Genomic DNA, 19,714 nt, shown 5'->3' on the forward strand with positions numbered 1-19,714 from the left:
TAAGTAGGTTTTAGGCCTACTATTTTTTATTTTTTTTATTTCATGCATTTATCTGTGCTTTGCTGGAAGCCAATATGTTTTTAAAAAGAGTAATATTTTTAGTTTCTGGAAATCATTGTTTTTGTATAAGTTGACTTCTAGGACAGAACTTTCATACATTGATTTTTATCACCAAAAACACTTTATAATAATTATTAGGCCTGTAATTAGGATAATTTGTGTTAGAATGCCATAGTAACCATGTGTTGTAGGCTATAGGCTATGGCAATAAAAATCTCCACATTGACTTAATTGATTTGAATTCAACTGGATAACAAACGTACAGCGTTGAATTTATGAGTTGCTTTACCGTGTATTCATATAATGAAGATATCAGGAATTTAAAAATTCTGTACCTCTCCATACAGCGGAAAGCGTAAAATAATGCAACTAAGACTCCCATCCCTGGTGTTCGCTGTGGTGCTCGTGCTGCGACTCGCGGACGCTGCTCCAAACAGGTAAGTTCGAGAACCTTGCGCATTGTAATTACGCTTGGAGTGTGTGAGAAGAAGTTGATGCACAATTTGTCAATCGCTGACCTGGTGAGCCTTGAGTGTTTTTGATTTCGAAAATGGACTTCTCAGAAATGCAAAGAAGTGCCATTATCCAGTCTCCTTCTTCGCACACAGCTCTCAGACACTTTCTACTGGCTAAGCTATTTCCGTTTGTGACAAATTCTCTCTCCGTGCGGCGGAGAGCTTCGAGTGGCGGAACGGTTGGATAAGAGCCCACTCGGACGCCAAGTAGTCACCTTCTTTGGCACACACCACTCAGACGTTGTTGAGGGGAAATCTTCAAGCTCTTGTTTACTCTGATTTAAGTATGCTACTATCTACTTGTAAATGGCAGCGGTTGTGTGTTTATTTGCAGGTACCCCCTTTCGTCCAGTGAACAGGGGGCTGCGGTACCGGACAGAGAAAGCTGGATGTTACCGGGGTTTTCTACACATCCCTTCCTTGGTCTTGGTGGCTCACGACCTCAAAGGTCGGCCACAGCGCTGAACAGGTGCGTTTGAATTCTAATATATTTTTTTCTATTAACTGTGTTGGGGAAAATTTCTGGAAGATAAAGGAAACCACTGCGCAAAGAGAATCCGAAATAAATACCTACCAGAAAAATGTGACAGGTAGATAAATGTATGTTTGTTTGAAGCCTACACATAATTGGAAAGCTAGTTTATTTACTTGGTGCTTGGTGTCCCACAGCCATCACTTGGACAAGCGCAAGTGCAACACCGCCACGTGCGTGACGCAGAGACTTGCCGACTTCCTCATACGCTCCAGCAACACCATTGGCACCGTTTACGCGCCCACCAACGTGGGCGCCAGCACCTACGGCAAACGGGACATGCAGCCACTCAACTACCGGCCTCTCTAGCGATGGCGAGGATGGAGAACAACAAAAATATACCAACAAATGTAACACTAATAACTGTATAATATGACGTGAACGACGGGTTTAATCCACGAAATGATGGATCTTTATTTTGTATTTTGGAGAAAAAAGTGCCTTTGGTGAAAGATTGCGCACTGGTATTTGAAGAGATCCTCACGTGTAAAAACACACTCTTCTACCGCCAGAACTGTACCGGGAATACATCTTGGCTAATGGGCAAAGGCTTGTGAATAAAATTGTGATGTATGATGATTTCTCACATTTTTTGTTTTGATTCGATTTGTTTTCTTTTATAATAAAATGCAAAGGAAAAGAGAAAATATTGCTCTGTAATTTTTACATGGATGGATTCTCATTGTACTGGCCCATTCATCCGCTGCAGCAAACCTCTCCGAGTCAGATTCAAACATTAATTCTAGCAGTTGTGGACAAAATAAAAAAAATGTTGTCACTCTCAACGCCGGTCAGGACTGTCTTGGCTGAAAATGTCCATTTTTGGCTCAGCCCAGCCCATTCCTGAACTAAGCCCACTTGTTTCTCATATGGGAAAATGAGATTAAAAAAAAAAGATAATTCGTAGCCTATTATCAGTTGAGGGGCCCATCCACACTGACTGAGCGGCACCCCATCACCCCCACATACTGTAACAGTGTTTCCATAGAGTCACCCATGAACTTGTGTAAGGTGCATCGGCATCAAGTGTCTCTTTAGATTGGCAACATTAACAGTACAGCACACCAATTTACATTAGTCTACATAGATAGAGCATCACATAGAGTGAATCATACAACAAGCACACAGTGTAAAAAATCGGGTGTCAAAGATTACACTTTTATCAGAGTAAAGTTAAAGTAAACTTTTATAAATCTAGATAGAGTATTTACAACAATGTGGAGAGTCACATCATTCAAACAGTGGGCTTAAAAATCAGTGTAAAATTCTGCAGGCCAGTGTTATTGCCACTCTACAGCGAGATTATTTTTTTTCTCATTCCAGTGTGAATATTCACACAATCCTGTCTTGTAGTTGGACCAAATGTTATCTAAAATGGTGCTTCCACTCTTACAGAGTTACACTATATTATGAAAAGTATTTGTTAACCTTGACTCACATATGAACTTAAATGCCATCCCATTCCTAACCCATAAGGTTCAATATGATATTGGTCCACCTTTTGCTGCTATTACAGCTTCAGCTCATCTGGGAAGGCTGTCCACAAGGTTGAGGAGTGTGTTCATAGGATTTTTTTTTTTTTTTACCATTGTTCCAAAAGCGCATCAGTGAGGTCACCCACTGATGTTGGTTGAGAAGGCCTAGCTCTTTGTCTCCGCTCTAATTCATCCTAAAGGTGCTCTATCGGGTTCAGGTGAAGACACTGGGCATGCCAGCAGGCATGTCATGTTGGAAGAGGAAGGTTCCCCCTCTAAACACTCCACAATGTTGGGAGCATCGAATTTTCCAAAACGTTTTGGTATCCTGATGAGGATACAAAATACAATTAGCCTTTTTCACTGTGATGCAAACAAGTTCAGTTTAGAAGGGAAGCAGGCATTTACCATGACAACCGGTTGGGAAACAAAACCATCTGAATGGCCCCCCTCTCACATCATGCAATGGAATATGTACGGACCCAATCCTACACCCCCTCTCACCCTGGGCCCGGGACAGCTGCCCCGTTTGGTACCTCCTTGTTGGTGCATTATTGACCCTGAGAGAGGGCTCCTCCACCCTTGACTCACCTTAACTCAGTTTACTTTGTTGAAGCGAAGCAGGTAGTGCACATACAATGACTGGTTACAGGCAGAAAAAAGCGACGTGTGTGTAGTATATGTCTACGCAGCTGGATGCAATTTACTGTGTGCACCTGCTATCGAATATTGTACCTGTTATTGAAGGCATCTGACGTCAAACGAAAAAGGGCTACAAGCCTTTGGCAACACAGTAATAAATAGCACGCTTTAGAGATGCACATCCATTGCACAGGAACACGGGAAAGCAAAACAATGAGCAGTGATGATGCTATCAGATTTATAGACTAGGTCATGCACTGTATTACATGTCCTTGATAAAAATGCTCATTTTCACAATGAAGGTGGCAGTTATTTATTTATTTTTTTGTAGTGGAGGTGGTCTGTGAATGGAAAGTGTGTGTGTGTGTGTGTGTGTGTGTGTGTGTGTGTGTGTGTGTGTGTGTGTGTGTGTGTGTGTGTGTGTGTGTGTGTGTGTGTGTGTGTGTGTGTGTGTGTGTGTGTGTGTGTGTGGTAGGCCACTGCTAATGGTTTATACTGTACGCATGCCATTATAGTCAACAATATAATTAAGTTGACAGCGGAAATATGCATGCTCTGGCACGGTGTCATTTCGCTTCTCTTTATCATTCAGAGGGGCCCAACGAAATCACTAGCTATGATTAATTTGTAAGTGCGCATGTCACAAGCCGCAGACAGCTGGATGTGGTACTTGACCAGTCGCTGATGGTGTGGTGTGGTCATAGGATGAATGGGCAGGGCCGCTGACAGCTTTGGCTAGGCCCAGGACGAAGTCATCTGAAAAGGACCCCACCCAATACGTATAAAGTAATGAGAACCAAATTCTGGGCCCCTCTCTCCCTATGCCCAGGACACTGTCCCCTTTGTCCTGGGTCGGCTTCCCGGGTCGGTTTGGGTGTGATGTACAAGCGAGGTGGTGCGTGGTGACGTGTGAGTCAAGGGTGAAGCCCTCTCTCAGGGTCAATATTGCTTTGTGTGCAGTCAGGGGGGGTGCATACCCACCGACAAGGGGGGAACAAATGGGTAAGCTGTTCTGGGCCCAGGGAGAGAAAGGGGTGCAGTATTGGGTCCACATTACATTATATATGATGTGAGAGGGGGGCCTTCAGATGGTTTTGTCCTGGGCCCTGGTGAAGGCTGGCAGCAACACTGGAGAGATGCACACAGTTCCTCTGCCTCTGCAGTTTTACAATTAACCTATCACGGTCTACCAGGCCTGGACTGGTCATCTGGCATACAGGGCATTTTCCCGGTGGGCCAACAGTCCTCAGGGGCTGATGTTTTAATTTTTTTTTTTTTTCAAAATTTCCCTTACAGACCGACCCACAATTTAGAGGCCCATCGGTGCATCTTTAATATACAGTGGACTGAGCCCATCATAATTGTAGTATGGGGCTGGGGATTAGGGGCTGGTCTATGTCCAGAACTCTGCTGCCAGGATCATAACAGGCACTAGACCCTGGCAACACATCACCCCCATACTCAAGCAGCTTCACTGGCTCCCCATCAAGTCACGCATTACCTACAAGTCCTCCTCCTAACCTTCAAGTCCCTCCATGGTCTGGCACCCCACTTGTAGAGAGTTACTTGTGCACAATCCCTGGTGCTGAACAAAAAGATTACGTATTTTTGGAAAAAAGGTTTGCACACTTTGGATTTTTTCTTCTTTAAATGATTTTTTCTTCTTTTTATTTATCCATTCATTGGCAATGACGTTTCGACCTGGCACCCCACTACCTCACAGACCTCCTTCACCCCTATGGCCCCTCAAGATCCCTGCGGTCCTCTTCCAAGGGCCAGCTGATCGTCCCTCGTACCAGGCTCAAGGCCACCAGTGACAGAGCCTTCCATGTTGCTGCTCCCATTCTTTGGAACAATCTGCCCGACCACATCCAGAATGCCCCTTCACTGGCCAGATCGCCTCTCAACGTAATTTAATTAACATTGCCGTGTTCCCAATTGTTATTGAATGTGTTACGCGTTGGTCCTGTTTTAAAAAACGTTCTGGTTGCTTTGTTTCAAGACGTTTTTGCAAGCTGGCAAGGTGGCTTGTGGAGAAACGAGAGAGTGTTCCGTGTTTCTCGTGGAAATGCGTCTCTGATTGGCTCACTCCTCCTGCTCTCAAAGAAACGCGTCTCTGATTGGCTCAGTCCTCCAGCCTTGGGAGAGAATGTAATGGGAAACAGAGTCGCCACTTCCCCGGATGGTACTGCACTATAGGGGCGCCAACGGAGGCGTGCAGGCTCCATTCAGGGCTGTGCTCTTTCGACAGCGACCCCTAGGCGAGCTGTAGGCACGGAGCAACCGGAGTGAGCAGGCTTTATGTATGAGGCTTTGTGCTGTGTGTGTACCTGAGAGTAGCAACCAGCTGATAGCTAAGCTAAGCTATGTTTCGGACCACCAGACGTTGCTTGTTTTGAAAACAAGCAGAAAAAAATTACTCGACATGTTTTTAGATAAATGGGTCGATATAAACCTTTGTGGGCAACGCCTTCTTTCGACGTGACGAAACACAGAAAGGCTTTCGTGATTCGCTCGTTTCTCTGCATTATTGATGTAAATTGGGAAACACCGGGAAACACAGCCAGGAGAGTTGACGCACCGCTATGAGAGCCTTGCAAGTGAGTTTAACTTGGGGTGACCGTCCGATCTTCGAAAGGAGTGAGTAAAACTGAGTTTTATCGGAAGTTGGCCTTTAAGCAACACCTTAAGACACATCTCTTCCTGAAGGCTTATGGCTGCTAGTTCCACTTTCACTTACATGCATTCACACACACGCTCACACACTGACGCGCACACACACTCACACTTTCCAACACAACACTCTGTGAAGCGTCCTTGGGTGTTTTGAAAGGCGCTATATAAAACGAAAGTATTATTATTATTATTGTTATTATTATTATGGCAAAAATGCTCGGGCCAGTTTGTGGGCCCAGTCCAGTCCTGCGGTCTACTAAGAAAAGCAAGCATCAAATCATCATGAAAGAAAAAGCCTTATTATTATGAAAGAAAGATACCTCTCTCATTTAGCGAAAAATGCCTTGGAATTCCTTTTTTTTCTCTCTTCCTTCTAAGTTTCACCACACAACGACCACCTCAAACAAATGACTTTTGAGTCCAGGAGGCGCTCCTAAACAAACACTTCGGCATCAATTAATCATATTGATGGTTAACTGGCCCAAGCTGTTTTTTTTCTTTTGCATTTTCCTTTTGAAAATGATTGCATAATATATCTTTCAAGGTTATCATGTCTATTCTTTGCTGTAACATGCAAACGTGTATTTTATGATGTCACATTAACACTGTCTGACGCATGGCTCGCCCCAGCAAGAAACGTCACCTAAAAATACACATTTTCATGGAGGGAAAACGCTCTCGCTTTCCATAACTGAAAAGCGTAGGTTTGCAAACAACAGTAGCATCCAATACATGGGCCGCTGAAATTGAAACTGTCACCCAGGTGATAATGTCATTTCGGAGGCATATGACGGATTGCCAGGTCGCTCCCTCTTTCCAAGAAACACAGCCAGTGTACCTATTTTATGACTTCTATTCTTGGCACTATCTTTAATATTTCCATGTTTTATTTTATCGTTGGGTGGATGCCTGCATTCTATTTATAAGGACCTATCTATAATTGTCCAACCCAGGAATCAGGCTCCCTGCTGGGGTCAAACACACACCAGTAACATCTCATGCAGTCAAACGCTTTCATAGTCTACAAACATTCGGTTTGTTGCCTGCTTCCCCCCAAGAGGGAGCTGGGCCAGGTATTGGAATGACTGGTCTTGTGTTCGTCTGTCTATCTATCCGCTCGCAGTGTTTTGGGCTGTCTGCAGGGGGTGCCAAACACACACACACACACACACACACACACACACACACACACACACACACACACACACACACACACACACACACACACACACACACACACACACACACACACGCTGACGACTTCGGTTGGGCCAGGGACAAAAATCTGAAAGCCCCCCCTGCTCACATACAATGTGATTATTAACTTATTAACATCAAGACCTAGCCTACTACAGCAGGACTCTCTTAGTTCTACTAACGCGACAAATATGTTTACACCACCCCAGTGTGAGAGGACACTGATTATTAAACCACAAGGTGACTTTATGGTAGTGTCCTGTGATGATTGTGTTAGACCAGCTTCTCTTAGTGCCGGTCACCTGTTTCTCAGATCTACCCAAGTGGCTCACCGGAGCATCTGACCCCTGACCTTTATCAGCTCAGAGGTTAGGTGGTGCCCTCGTGTGGTGTGGACCTGTTACCTTGCTGTCTAACTCAATGCCCTACCTAACAGTTCTCATTCATCCTGGTCATGTCATCCAAAGAGGTTGTAGCCAATTGGACTTCTTTTAGTCTGAATACTTCTGTGCATACTTGTTCATCTTATTCATTGTTTGCTTGTTTACTTATTTATTATTTACTGTGCTTACCTGAACAGACATCGATAATCAGTTCAATGCATTTGTTTAATCATTGGTCATGGTCTACAAGGCCCTGAATGGCATGGTGGTATGAAATGGTATGGTGGAATATCTCTATCTACCTCATAGTATGAAAAGTGATTTCCAATGACCTTTAGTTAATTATATTTTGTCAATGTAATCCCAATTTATCTGGCATTCCTGGGACACAAAGTTGGAAATGGCCCAAAAACTGACACCCAAAAACAATCCAGTGACAAAACATGCAGGTACATGAAAATAGATAATTATTACAAGTTGGCATAGCAATGTTGGAAGAACAGAGACTCTGAATTGTAATTTAAAAGGCCAAGTAGAGTGGACTAGAGTAGAGTCATTTTATTAATCCCGAGAGAAATTAAGAATTAAGACCTAATTAAAAACATTATTGCACATTGCAGTTAACATATAGCAAAAATCTGAGTATAGCAAAATGCCTTACATCAGTCAACATACATACACCCATGCTCTCTCTCTTAACCCCCCCCCCCCACACACACACACACAAACTACACATTATTACACAGTGCAATAAACACAATATTTAATATTTAGTATAGCAAGTACTCTCAGCAGGATAAGGGTCCTTGAAAGTTAGACATAAGACAGCAATTGCACCAGATCTGACTGACTGAGAGGACCAAAGTCAGCGGTATAGGGGAGTCCCAGATGTGGTTGGATTTAATCCTGGCCATTGCCCTCCGGGCAACCATTCTGAGCTGGGTAATGGCCTGTGTCTCCTGTTGAGTAAATCGGGCAGAATGCTTGGAGGGTGGAATGATAAGTTTTGCCTCAACATCAGAGAGTAGGTGATGAATGGCAAAGCCTTTGTCAGCCATCACTTCATCACCCGGTTCCAACAACTGAAGAATTCCACTGCACCGTGTAACTTCCTTGTCAGACAGGCTTCCAGCACACAGCTTGGAGAGGAAGGACACAGAGCCGTGGGGGGTGAAGCCAACGATTGCCTTCAACGTTGTTCTGTTTTTATCGGGGGAAACCGTGTGAGATTGCAAGGCGTGTGCGGTGGAGGTGGGTGCAGCCACGGCGATCTCAGCGGAGTGGAGTATCACACGGAGATTTGGACAGTGCTTCTTGACTTCATCTGGTGCAACTGACCTTATTTTGTCCCTGGACACCCAAAGGGAGGGTGTGCCCAAAACAAAGAAGAGGTAATGAGCCCAAGTTGTGGTCAATTGGTTAACCGTGGCTGCGCTCGTCTGGAACATGTCAGCGATGACCTGCTCTTTCATGCCAACAGCTACTCGCATGGAGTAGATGAGAAATTCACTAAGTAATGGCATCCCGTGAGAGGGGTTGGGTCCCACAGCTGCGAAGGCTTCTGCTCCAATCCTCCTTGCCTTGCACCAATAGACCAGCCGAGAAGCGGACGGCGCAACATGCTCCCAGAAGACTTTGAAAACTCTTCCGGATGGAAATTTCGTGTAGAATCTTATTTGGGCGTCAGAAGCACAATATTGGCTGAAGGCTGCCCATTCCGGTCTGGCTTCCACGTCTTGGATGACATCTGCTGCCTCATCTATAACGTTGCAAGTGATTAAAGAAGACATAATTAGACATTTAGAAATGTGTGCATGACAAATTAATACAGGTGATGTATTAAATACAACCATATACTGTATTCTAGTGTATTATTATCAGTGATGGCCAACCTAGGGCATTTGAACAGGTAAAACAAGTCATTGTCTTTATCAGGCCTTGATGTTAACTTTTTTGCTGACTGGCCGCGGCGTGTGGTTTGTAGTGGTGGTGGTAGTATTAGTTAGTAGTAGATAGTGGCTAGTGGTAGTAGTCCTGCATAGAATGAAACTTACTGATGTGTTCCCCTTATCTGCCATTGTTACAATTAAGTGATATTCTACTGTTACTGTTTTCCCACTAAACAGCACATGAACAATGTGTGTCAATCTTTGTCTCTTTGGCTAAACATTTTAGAAGGCTGATGATGACCTGAATCCAAAGCACTCACCTCAGCAGAGGCGATTCTAGGGTCAGGTGGGGCCCCAAGCGAAAACACACAAAAATGAGCATTTGAACCAAAATCGCCACTACTGTGGTAAAATGTGGGCTGTTAATCACTATCTAGGGCCCCCCAAGCGGCTGCCTGCCTTGCCTGGTGGCAAGATGCACCTCAGTCAAAGTAATCATTGTTTTGAAACCCATTACATGGGATACACAAAGAAACATGCACCCCATCTAGAGGGAGAACAGACTTTAGAGCCCTCACGGTTTTCCTTTTGTCAATGTTTGGCTTACCTGGTATAACAAGAGCTGTCTCATCCATTGCTGCCATGCTCTCAGTCCTTCGCTGTTTTCTTGCTTTCGGTCTGTCGTACCGTGAGACTTTCTCGTTTGTGTGCCCCAAGTGCAGTGATGGTGCCCAATCCGAATGGGAGGTGTACATTTCATTTGCTGGTTTACCTAGTAAAACAACAAGTGTTATGACTACGCTGTGCAGCTTTCACGTATGTGGCAGAAAATAAGAGTGTTGTAGAAAGGGAAATCGGGTGCCACAGGATGTCTACAGAGTCCTCTGATGAAGACACATATCGAAACTTTACTGATATTACTGATTTCTATGATAGTAGCCTACTGGTAAAATAAACAACAGGAAAGACAACCGTGTGGCACCAGATACCTTTCCCCTTTCTATGCATGATGTAGTCCTGCTCTAAATGCACCAGGTTTATCATTTAAAAGCATGGAGTGTGTATTTCCTTTGTTTAAAAAGGGTGTTGTGCTTCAGTAGACCTGGCTAGCTATGCCTGCTAGGCTGTAGATTAGCCAACAGTGGTTGAAAGAAACAGTGCTTTTAACGAAAACTACTTCACTTACCAGAATGAAAATGCAGAGAGCACACTCTCATCGACGTCGGGATCGAGTGGAAAGTTATCTTAGGTCGTCTAACAGCAGCGACCCATGCTAGCCGACGACGCTTTGTTATGTCTGACACTTGGTCTCCATGGTGTTGCCTCCAAGAAGGAAAGGAATAGAAAGACAGCCCATTTTCTATCTTTCCCCCTTTCCTTTCATGGCTTGAGCTATTGCACCCCACGACACAGCAACGGTGGACCATAGTGGCAAAAAAAGTGAGCAGGTAAACTAGACACAATTAAGTGGAAAGTTCAGGCCAGACTTCTTCCTTGGCACGCTGGAAAACAATGGGAAAAGGGAGCGTCTGTGCCACAAACATGGCTGATCCAGCGCGGTGACGTCATATGCCCGAGCCCAATTGCAAGACACAGCAACGTGCGACCATTGTGGCAGACAGTAAACAAGATAAACCAGATATAATTGAGTTACAGGACCAGACGGGAGTAGGCTATGTCCTTACTTACTCCCTGGGTGCGGTGGAAACAAGCAGTTTATACACCCAGTATGGCCACTGCTCAAATGGTGACGTGAGAAGCCCGATCCCTCTTTTGCCCTCTTCAGGCCGCCGTACTTCTGTGACGTCGAAGTAATCTTTGCGGAAGTGAGACTAGTTGTGTTTTGTTGTTGACACATGCATTCGTGTCGATCATTTTTGGCCGTAGAAGTTGTTGTCACGTTGTCTTAGAGCAATTCTGAAACATGACAGTGCTCTTGGACAGTAACAAACGAGTGAAATAACCCAGAACAAGTCCCTTTGCCGCGAGATGCAAAATCATCTCTTCTAACACTAGCAATTGCAAACGCCGTGATGGCAAGCAGAGAAAAACGTGTCAAATTTGTGGTCGTTGGTGGTGGGATTGCTGGAGTTACCTGCGCTGAGCAGGTAAGAGTGAAATCTGTATTGCCGATTGTTCCTGAAACAGTCCTGTATGCCAGTGGTTCTTAACCTTTTTTCTTGAAGCACCCCCTAACCTGTGCCCAAGACAAGCCGCGCACCCCCAACCCAAACGTCTACACGTGTATAAGCACTAAAAAATGATTTAAGTGAATAATTACAATAATTCTTGCTTTAGACATTATCAGTGCTTTAATGATTTTACATTAGGTCCAAAACATGTTTTAATTTGGTCTTAATTTGGCCTCATTACAATGTTTGGAATCAGAATTTTGGTCACAACCTCAACACAAACAGAATTCCGCGCACCCCCTGAAATCTCTGGCGCACCCCCAGGGGGTGCCCGCACCCCAGGTTAAGAACCACTGCTGTATGCAGTGGTAGGTACATCCATGTAGCCTGTATGAGCATCACCTAGGTCTGACCCATTGAGATACAGCTTTTCATTTGGTATAAAGTTGAATAGATGAGATAATAATTAAATCTGTGTGCAAATGTCAAACCCAACAACAAAACGTCCGTGCTTGGAAGGGATAATAGCTGTTCTTGTCGCCTTCAACGCAGTAAGCTTAATAGCCTAACTTGCATATCCATGATCCAAACCAGCAGCAGCAGCACTTGCACACAAGGCAAACTCTACCAAGCTATACAAAACACCTCACAGCCTTGCAGAGAGGTGGAAAGCTGAAAGTTAACCAAGTTTTACATCATTACAGCTCTCCTCCCAGTTCACGTCGGACAGTGTGGCACTTCTGACAGCTGCACCTTTAGTGAAGACAGTCACCAACTTCAAACAGGTAGGCTACAATCGTTGCTGTAATCATAAAACAATGGGCTTTTCAGTACATCTAATTTTACTTGCTGAATATGCGGAAAAGTAAAGTTTAGGTGTCCTGATGCACCGTCTCCCTCTTTTGCGTTGTGTAATGGTATCTCATACTGTTGTGATATATGTTTGTTATCGTGTTTGTTTTCCTATGTCTGAGGCTGCATGTGATTTCTAAGTGCCAGTTGCAATTTTCCCTGAACACTGAAGTTGGTCTGCTCGATCTTATCCTATCCTATCCTATCCTATCCTATCCTATCTTATCCTACCTTATCCTACCTATCCTACCTTACCTTATCCTATCGCCGATCCTATCCCATCCTATCCCCTTGCATCCAGGTATCCAAGGTCTTAGAGGATTTCGATGTGGAGGAACAGCCTTCCACTGTACTGGAGGAAAAATACCCTAACCTCAAGGTCATCCAGTCTGCAGTGAAAAGCCTGAAAGCCAAAGAACACGTATGTGTCAGCAAATTAACACACCTAGTGACACATACAGCCTCAATGACCAGTATTGAATCTATACTGATGAACAGAGGTGTATTCAGTAAAGATAGGAGTACATTTGGTAAAACTTAATTGTACGGTCTTTTTGTTAGTGTAACTACATGTATCAACATGCATTATTATGTACTTACAGTACATATTGCCCCAACCCTGACATACAGTGCAAGCACATAATGTGACATACATGTTATTATATGTTGTTACGCTGTACCTTATTGATGTAGCAGAGACCGTATTTCATGATGTAAGGACGGTAGTGACTACATAGCTGCCTAGGTGTAATAAGTACCTCATGTTTTTTTGTTACTGCTACGTATACCTCTACTACCTCCCTGCTCCTAAGTCATTGTAGAAAACTTGAAGTCCTTACTCTGTCCATCCATCTCCCAGACACTACTCACGGAGGATGGACAGAGCATCAGCTATGACAAGCTGTGCGTGTGCAGCGGGGCTAAACCCAAACTCCTAACCCAGAGCAACCCTCACGTCTTGGGCATACGGGACACAGACAGTGCCCAGGTACTTCCAGAGTTTTTTTTTCACGCAATGTCCTATCAAAATTACCAGTGCTCTTGGAAAGCAGGCAGATTCCTTCACTCGTCTCTCATAAATCCAACCAAAGGACTTTCCTGATTCTCTGTTTTCTTAATGTGCATATATAATGCTGCGATTTATGAAGCTGCATTATGTATAAGTTTTATCCGATGAGCTGAGACTGTCAAATAAAATCAATCGATCAACAAACCATTCCATCAAGCAATCAATCTTAAGTTACTTCTTAGTTTATGATTCTTATCAGAGTATGATGAGTTTTGACGTGTGTTTTAAAAAATCCTCTCTCTCAGGAGTTCCAGAAGCGTTTGTCCACAGCCAGACGTATCGTTGTGGTGGGGAATGGAGGCATCGCCTTGGAGCTAGTGTAAGTTACTCACACTGAAATGTATTGACGCATTTCTTATTTTATGATGGTGTGTGTGTGTGTATGTGTGTGTGGGTATAGTAAAAAAGCCGCACTCCCGGATCAATTTCTTGCAGTTTTAATACTGGGTTAGCATGGCAGACAGACAGACGTTTCGGCCTAAGCCTTCTTCAGACGCTGAAGAAGGCTTAGGCCGAAACGTCTGTCTGTCTGCCATGCTAACCCAGTATTAAAACTGCAAGAAATTGATCCGGGAGTGCGGCTTTTTTACTATACATGAACTTTGCTGTTTGCTCGCACCCAAAGACCTTGTAAGAAACTTTTCGGAGTTGAGCGCACTTTCTCTACTAAAAATGTGTGTGTGTAGGCTCATTTGACTCAGAGTTTCTCTATGTAGGCCTACCTCATGTGAGCGAGAACTTGCTGTCACACACAAATCTTCCATCAACACACAATTCAAGTCGAGCACAAATCCTCTCAAGACGATGAGCTAGCACCAGTTTGATCTACGTGGCACATCATGACATACGACCTATAGAGGAGGAGGAGTGCATTGCAAACTTTTCTAGGGGTGTGGGACAACAAGTCTTCAAAGGCGTCAGTGAATTTTCGTTCATCCGGTTCAAGGGTGTGTCACAGCCTGGGAACTCCCATACTGCCTTTAGTTCTACACAATCTTTGAATGAAAGATACTTGTGATTAGGTCTGGTGTTAACCAGGCAAGGGTGTGTCACAGCGGAGGCTAAGAAAATGAGGACTCCAGGCTCTTCTATTAGGTGTTTTACCGCTTAACTTTACATTATATTTACATTACACTTAGCTGACGCTTTCATTTTATTCAAAGCGTCTTAGAGTTATTATTATTTTTCAGGGTATAGGTGCCTTGCTCAAGGGCACTTCAACCATGGATGGAGATGTAGGAAGAGGTCAGGGGGGATTCAAAGCTGCAACCCCTAGAATGAAAGACCAACTCTCTAACCACCAGGCCACGGCTGCCTAACCCAGTTTACTCCTGAAACAGCTTTGTAGTATAGGCTCCTGATCTCCACTTGCTGCTCAACATTGCCGACTTGTGGTGAAGTGATACTATATACGTTTAAATAGCTGGCGAGCTTGTGTTGTATTTGCAGCTAAATATAGGACATGTGGGTGTATGTATTTGCATGAGACCTTTTTTTTACGCATGTCATTATGTTGCTGTCTTTTTCTTTTTTTTCTTTGTATGAATGTTTGTTCTCTTCCTGCATATCTCTCTCTCTCTCTCTCTCTCTCTCTCTCTCTCTCTCTCTCTCTCTCTCTCTCTCTCTCTCTCTCTCTCTCTCTCTTTCTCTCTCTAGGTATGAGGTGGAGGGCTGTGAGGTGGTGTGGGCAGTGAAGGATAAGGCCATAGGGAACACCTTCTTTGATGCGGGAGCGGCCCAGTTTCTCATCCCCACTCTGGACCAGGACAAGCCAGAGAAGGCCCTGCCCTGCAAGAGGGCACGATACACTACGGAACCAGCTACAGGTAATGCACACACACACACACACACACACACACACACACACACACTGGCACAGGGCAAACCAGCAAGGGGTTTACCCAGCGCGAGGGCATGTTACACTACTCTGCACTCAGGGCTCTAAATCAACTTTTTTCATCACCTGCCAACATTTTACTTTATTTGACAGGACAGTGTGGTGACAGGTGGACAGGACGGGAATGGGGAGAGAGATAAGGGGGCTGGGAAAGATCCCGGGCTGGGAGAGATCCCGGGCTGGGAATCAAACCCGGGTCAGCCGCATGGTAGACGAGTGCCCTACCGGCGGTTGGCCACGGCAGGGCCAGGTTGGCCATTTCTACCAGCCAAACTGAAATTTCACCAGTATGTGACCAGTAGGCTGGTGTTACCGTAATTCAGAGCCCTGTCTGCACTATTCTATTTTACGCTACATTAGACAACATTACAGCACACGACAGCTATGTAGGGTTGAACACATGTGCGCGCCGCACATGCAGTGATATGTGTACTCTGTGTGTGTGCTGTAGATGGGGCTGGCAGGAGCGTGGCATCTAGAGAGAGGGGCAGTGCCCTGGGTCCCGACTGGCACGAGGGGATCAGCCTCAGAGGGGCACAGAAGGCAAGTGCCTGTGTGTTTGTGTGCGTGTGCGTGCACATGGTTGTGCGTGCACCTGTTTGCTTGCTTGCTTGTTTGTTTGTTTGTGTGTGTGTGTGTGTGTGTGTGTGTGTGTGTGTGTGTGTGCGCGCGGTTGTGCACACACCTGTGTGTGTGTGTGTGTGTGTGTGTGTGTGTGTGTGTACACGTGTGTGTGTACATGTATGTGTAAGTAGCACTATTCTGAATCTTGGACTCAGTTGTTTTGTCTGTAAATCAGTGTTAAATCAAGTTTACATAAACACTTGCACAGTATTTGCCTTTGCTTATATTATTTTTTATATTTCTTATAATTCGCTATTGGCTTTTATGAATTCTATGCTGCAGGTCTCCCATAAAGTGACTTTGGAGTACCAGTGTGGAGTAGAGAGCATCAGCAGCCAGAAGGACAGCTCACACACGCCCCCTGCTGGACACAACACAGAGGAAGGTGCGACGTGGTGCCAGTGGTCACCCAAATATCCCTACATCAGGGGTTCCCAACCTTTTTAAAATTGTGGCCCACTCAAAATGTTCATAAATGTTCAGGGCCCACCTTTGACCCAATGAACAATACATCTCAAATAAATAGTCAACAGATTGATTGATTCTTTTTTAGAAAATGAGGAATACAAGTAGTGAAGGCCCACTTGGGATACCTTCGCAGCCCACAATTTGAGTATCACTGCTCTATATACAGGGTGCCCAAATATGTATGCACACTTTAAATAATTGCAATGTATGTTTTTATAAAATTAATGTACTTTTCAAAGGGTTATCGAATTTACAGACATCATTGTTTTGACTCTGGTGGTGACTCTGGTGGTGACAAAACATCAAAATGATGCCTGCGAATACTATTTGAAATTACATGAACAATGCTACCTTGGCAAATCATTCATGTGGTTTTCATGTCATGTCCTGTTGTAGGTACGTGGCCGGTCTATGTAAAGCTCACCAATGGCAAGACCTACGGCTGTGACTTCATCGTCAGCGCTACGGGGGTGGTCCCAAATGCTGAACCTTTTCTCCCCGGCAACAACGTAAGGACACCACAACTTCATAACTATATGTTACTACTGTTAAATGCTGTGTAGTCACGCTCTTTTACCTTGTGTGTGCGTGTGTGTGTTTGGGGGGGCATGCTGTAGTTCAGGGCTATTCAATTAGAATTTCATCGGGGCCACGTTTTGAAACCAAGAACTGCAGTCGGGCCACACATTTTCAGACATCACGACCACTGAAATGACATTTAAAATCAGTAGTCCACAAACCAATTTTAAACATGTTCCTCTAGCCTAAATCTTAACCACATTGAATGTGAATGTATAAGACAAGCAGAAGATTCACAAGCAAATAATGTGTTGTACTGCAGTAACAAAACTGAAATGTATACTGCTTCAGTTGGGGGCCATGCCTGGGCCGCATGTGGACTGCATCTGGGCCGCATGTGGCCCTCGGGCCTCCAGTTGAATAGCCCTGCTGTAGTTGATGAATCAGCTGATGTTTGTGTCATTCTACAATAATCAAATAATTTTCATATATTTAATGATAATTAAGTTACACAGCTAATGTCCATACATTTATTAGAAATTGATAATTAATGTACTTCAGTGAATACGCTTCTCGAAAATGAATCCATACAATAGTGGCATTAGCTGTGGTTGCACCACTCTGACGAGTGCTACTACTGAAATGTCATTGACCCATGGGTGTTATGTGGGCAGTTTGCTCTGTCGCCTGATGGGGGCCTGCTGGTGGACGATCACATGCGTACGTCAGAGCCGGACGTGTTTGCTGCGGGGGACGTGTGCAGCACAGAATGGGAAGCCAGCCCGCTCTGGCAACAGGTCAGTCACATTAAAGGTGCACTTGCGTAATATTTAGTACGGTAGTTTCTTTTTCCCAGAATACATGCCTCCCATTCACTAATGTTTCTTTTTCCACTAATACTTATCACTACCATCAAATTGTAAGTATTTATCATGACAAATTGCACTTTTCTTACTTGAAAATGGGGATCTTCTCCATTTTCTGCCATTTTGAATTTCCATAAATGCACATTTTAACTGCAAAACCCAATGTACTTTTATTAGTTCATTGTGTGGTAAATATTCATGAAAAGATTACATTTGACAGTAGAAAGCACTGTACAGTAAAGTGGTGTTCCTTTATTGGGAGAAAACTGTGTGTCTAACAGTAAGGAGTGAATAGTCTAGAGCATGGATGGGCAACTGGAGGCCCGGGGGCCACATGCGGCCCACCCTCTCACTCAGTGTGGCCCATAGACGAACATTTTTTTAAAAGAAAAAGGACAGTTTTTAACCCCTTCTAAATCAATAACGTAAGCATTCAGGTATAAATATAGAAGAAGTCAATTATCCTTTCGGAAATTTTCTCAAGTGCGTGGTCATGTGGCCCTCCGATGGTGGTCATAAAAAATATTGGCCCACCTTATAATGAAAGTTGCCCACCCCTGGTCTAGAGGGTGGGAGTCCTACGTGAGCTTACAGCGGTTCTGTCGGTATATTTTGAACCCTTTTTTTTGGTGAATCCATATTTGAATTAATCACTTGAACTCAGAATAACAGAGTGTTTTAACCTGTTAAGACACACCGTTATACATTTGCTGTTACCAGAATGACAATGACCAAGTTATAGTGCATTACTAAAGACCCTCATAGTAGCATAGTACTATGGAAGTTAACTTTTCAATTACTTTTACAGCTTGCCACAGGAGGTAGGGCGTGCATTATGGGGTTAAATCCTTCTCTTTTTCAGTAGTAGCTACAGAGTTGTATGGGAGAGTAGAGAACATTTCGGACTCTACATCATGATCTCAAAAACATTTTCTTCTCTGTCCCTGTCTGTCTCTGTGTCTCTCTCTCTGTGTTGTGGTCAGATGCGTCTGTGGACCCAGGCTCGTCAGATGGGCTGGTACGCTGGCCGCTGCATAGCTGCGGAGGTTCTGGACGAACCCATTGAACTGGACTTCTGCTTCGAGCTCTTCTCTCATATCACCAAGTTCTTCAATTACAAGGTGAGTGACCAAATGAAATCACATTTATTTTAAAAGTTATTTGAAAACACCAATAGCATCTGACAAAAAGACACACTGTGTAAAAAGTAAGGATGAGGAAGAAGTGAAGTAAGACGGAATGGCTTGGTAAAAGAAAAGAATTAACATGAAAATGTCTTTGTCTTTGTAATAGTGTTAATAACTGTATGATAACAATAGGTTTAAGATCATAACCCCAGTTAAATATTTTTTTAATGTATAAAAAATTGTTTTTGATGCCTCTTAATGTTATTTACTCGTTATTTATAATAGTTGCTGTCCATTACTATCATTATCATTACTATTTAAAACTATTTTGAAACTAATAGTCATACCGTACTTGCTCAAAATGAAGAATGTTTATCAAAATGATTACTGGTATGATCGAATTTGTATGTCTTTGGCTCCCCCAGGTGGTCCTGCTGGGTAAGTTCAACGCTCAGGGCCTTGGCGAGAACCACGAGCTGCTGCTGCGATGCACCAAGGGGATGGAGTACATCAAGGTGGTCCTGAGTGAGGGTAGGATGATGGGAGCCCTGCTCATCGGAGAAACGGACCTGGAGGAGACCTTCGAGAACCTCATTCTCAACCAGATGGATCTCTCTGCGTATGGAGAACATTTGCTGGATCCAGACATAGACATTGAGGACTACTTTGATTGATTGCAGTGTGCGTTGTGTGTTTGGTGATTGTATGATTGATTGTGCGTGATGATTGACTGAAGCTATGTACAGAACACTCATTATGTACAAATACAGGAAATCTATTTATAGAGTATA

The 19,714-nt window shown here is 44.0% G+C and overlaps 3 protein-coding genes across 3 annotated transcripts; 2 read left to right on the plus strand and 1 right to left on the minus strand.

Moving 5' to 3' along the window:
* The first annotated feature begins 506 nt into the window (after window positions 1–506).
* LOC134464446 (islet amyloid polypeptide) lies at window positions 507–1,728 on the plus strand. The gene is made up of 3 exons (XM_063217890.1): window positions 507–581; window positions 910–1,044; window positions 1,245–1,728. The coding sequence occupies exons 2-3, from the start codon at window positions 965–967 to the stop codon at window positions 1,414–1,416; spliced, it is 252 nt and encodes an 83-aa protein (XP_063073960.1). The 5' UTR covers window positions 507–581; window positions 910–964; the 3' UTR covers window positions 1,417–1,728.
* A 6,481-nt stretch (window positions 1,729–8,209) lies between these two features.
* LOC134464447 (uncharacterized) lies at window positions 8,210–10,854 on the minus strand. The gene is made up of 3 exons (XM_063217891.1): window positions 10,556–10,854; window positions 9,977–10,141; window positions 8,210–9,239 (listed from the first exon to the last, which is right to left on the minus strand). Exons 1-3 carry the CDS (start codon window positions 10,794–10,796, stop codon window positions 8,269–8,271), a joined length of 1,377 nt encoding a protein of 458 aa, XP_063073961.1. The 5' UTR covers window positions 10,797–10,854; the 3' UTR covers window positions 8,210–8,268.
* A 338-nt stretch (window positions 10,855–11,192) lies between these two features.
* pyroxd1 (pyridine nucleotide-disulphide oxidoreductase domain 1) lies at window positions 11,193–19,714 on the plus strand. The gene is made up of 12 exons (XM_063217892.1): window positions 11,193–11,477; window positions 12,206–12,286; window positions 12,655–12,774; window positions 13,213–13,341; window positions 13,668–13,741; window positions 15,079–15,248; window positions 15,771–15,862; window positions 16,226–16,328; window positions 16,808–16,920; window positions 17,605–17,727; window positions 18,780–18,917; window positions 19,349–19,714. Exons 1-12 carry the CDS (start codon window positions 11,403–11,405, stop codon window positions 19,595–19,597), a joined length of 1,467 nt encoding a protein of 488 aa, XP_063073962.1. The 5' UTR covers window positions 11,193–11,402; the 3' UTR covers window positions 19,598–19,714.

Source organism: Engraulis encrasicolus, chromosome 15 (genome assembly GCF_034702125.1).
Source record: "Engraulis encrasicolus isolate BLACKSEA-1 chromosome 15, IST_EnEncr_1.0, whole genome shotgun sequence".
Classification (NCBI taxonomy): Eukaryota; Metazoa; Chordata; class Actinopteri; order Clupeiformes; family Engraulidae; genus Engraulis; species Engraulis encrasicolus.

What these genes read in the sequence shown, in the direction of transcription:
- pyroxd1 (XM_063217892.1), top strand. Translation starts at nt 11,403, where the DNA reads ATGGCAAGCAGAGAAAAACGTGTCAAATTTGTGGTCGTTGGTGGTGGG. An exon ending in GGCATCGCCTTGGAGCTAGT is followed by an intron (nt 13,742 to 15,078) that starts GTAAGTTACTCA and finishes TTCTCTCTCTAG; the next exon opens with GTATGAGGTGGAGGGCTGTG. An exon ending in GCCTCAGAGGGGCACAGAAG is followed by an intron (nt 15,863 to 16,225) that starts GCAAGTGCCTGT and finishes TCTATGCTGCAG; the next exon opens with GTCTCCCATAAAGTGACTTT.
- LOC134464447 (XM_063217891.1), bottom strand. Translation starts at nt 10,796, where the DNA reads ATGGTCCACCGTTGCTGTGTCGTGGGGTGCAATAGCTCAAGCCATGAA. An exon ending in CTCTCTGCATTTTCATTCTG is followed by an intron (nt 10,142 to 10,555) that starts GTAAGTGAAGTA and finishes TTGTTTTACTAG; the next exon opens with GTAAACCAGCAAATGAAATG. An exon ending in GACAGCTCTTGTTATACCAG is followed by an intron (nt 9,240 to 9,976) that starts GTAAGCCAAACA and finishes GCAACGTTATAG; the next exon opens with ATGAGGCAGCAGATGTCATC.
- LOC134464446 (XM_063217890.1), top strand. Translation starts at nt 965, where the DNA reads ATGTTACCGGGGTTTTCTACACATCCCTTCCTTGGTCTTGGTGGCTCA. An exon ending in TCGGCCACAGCGCTGAACAG is followed by an intron (nt 1,045 to 1,244) that starts GTGCGTTTGAAT and finishes GGTGTCCCACAG; the next exon opens with CCATCACTTGGACAAGCGCA.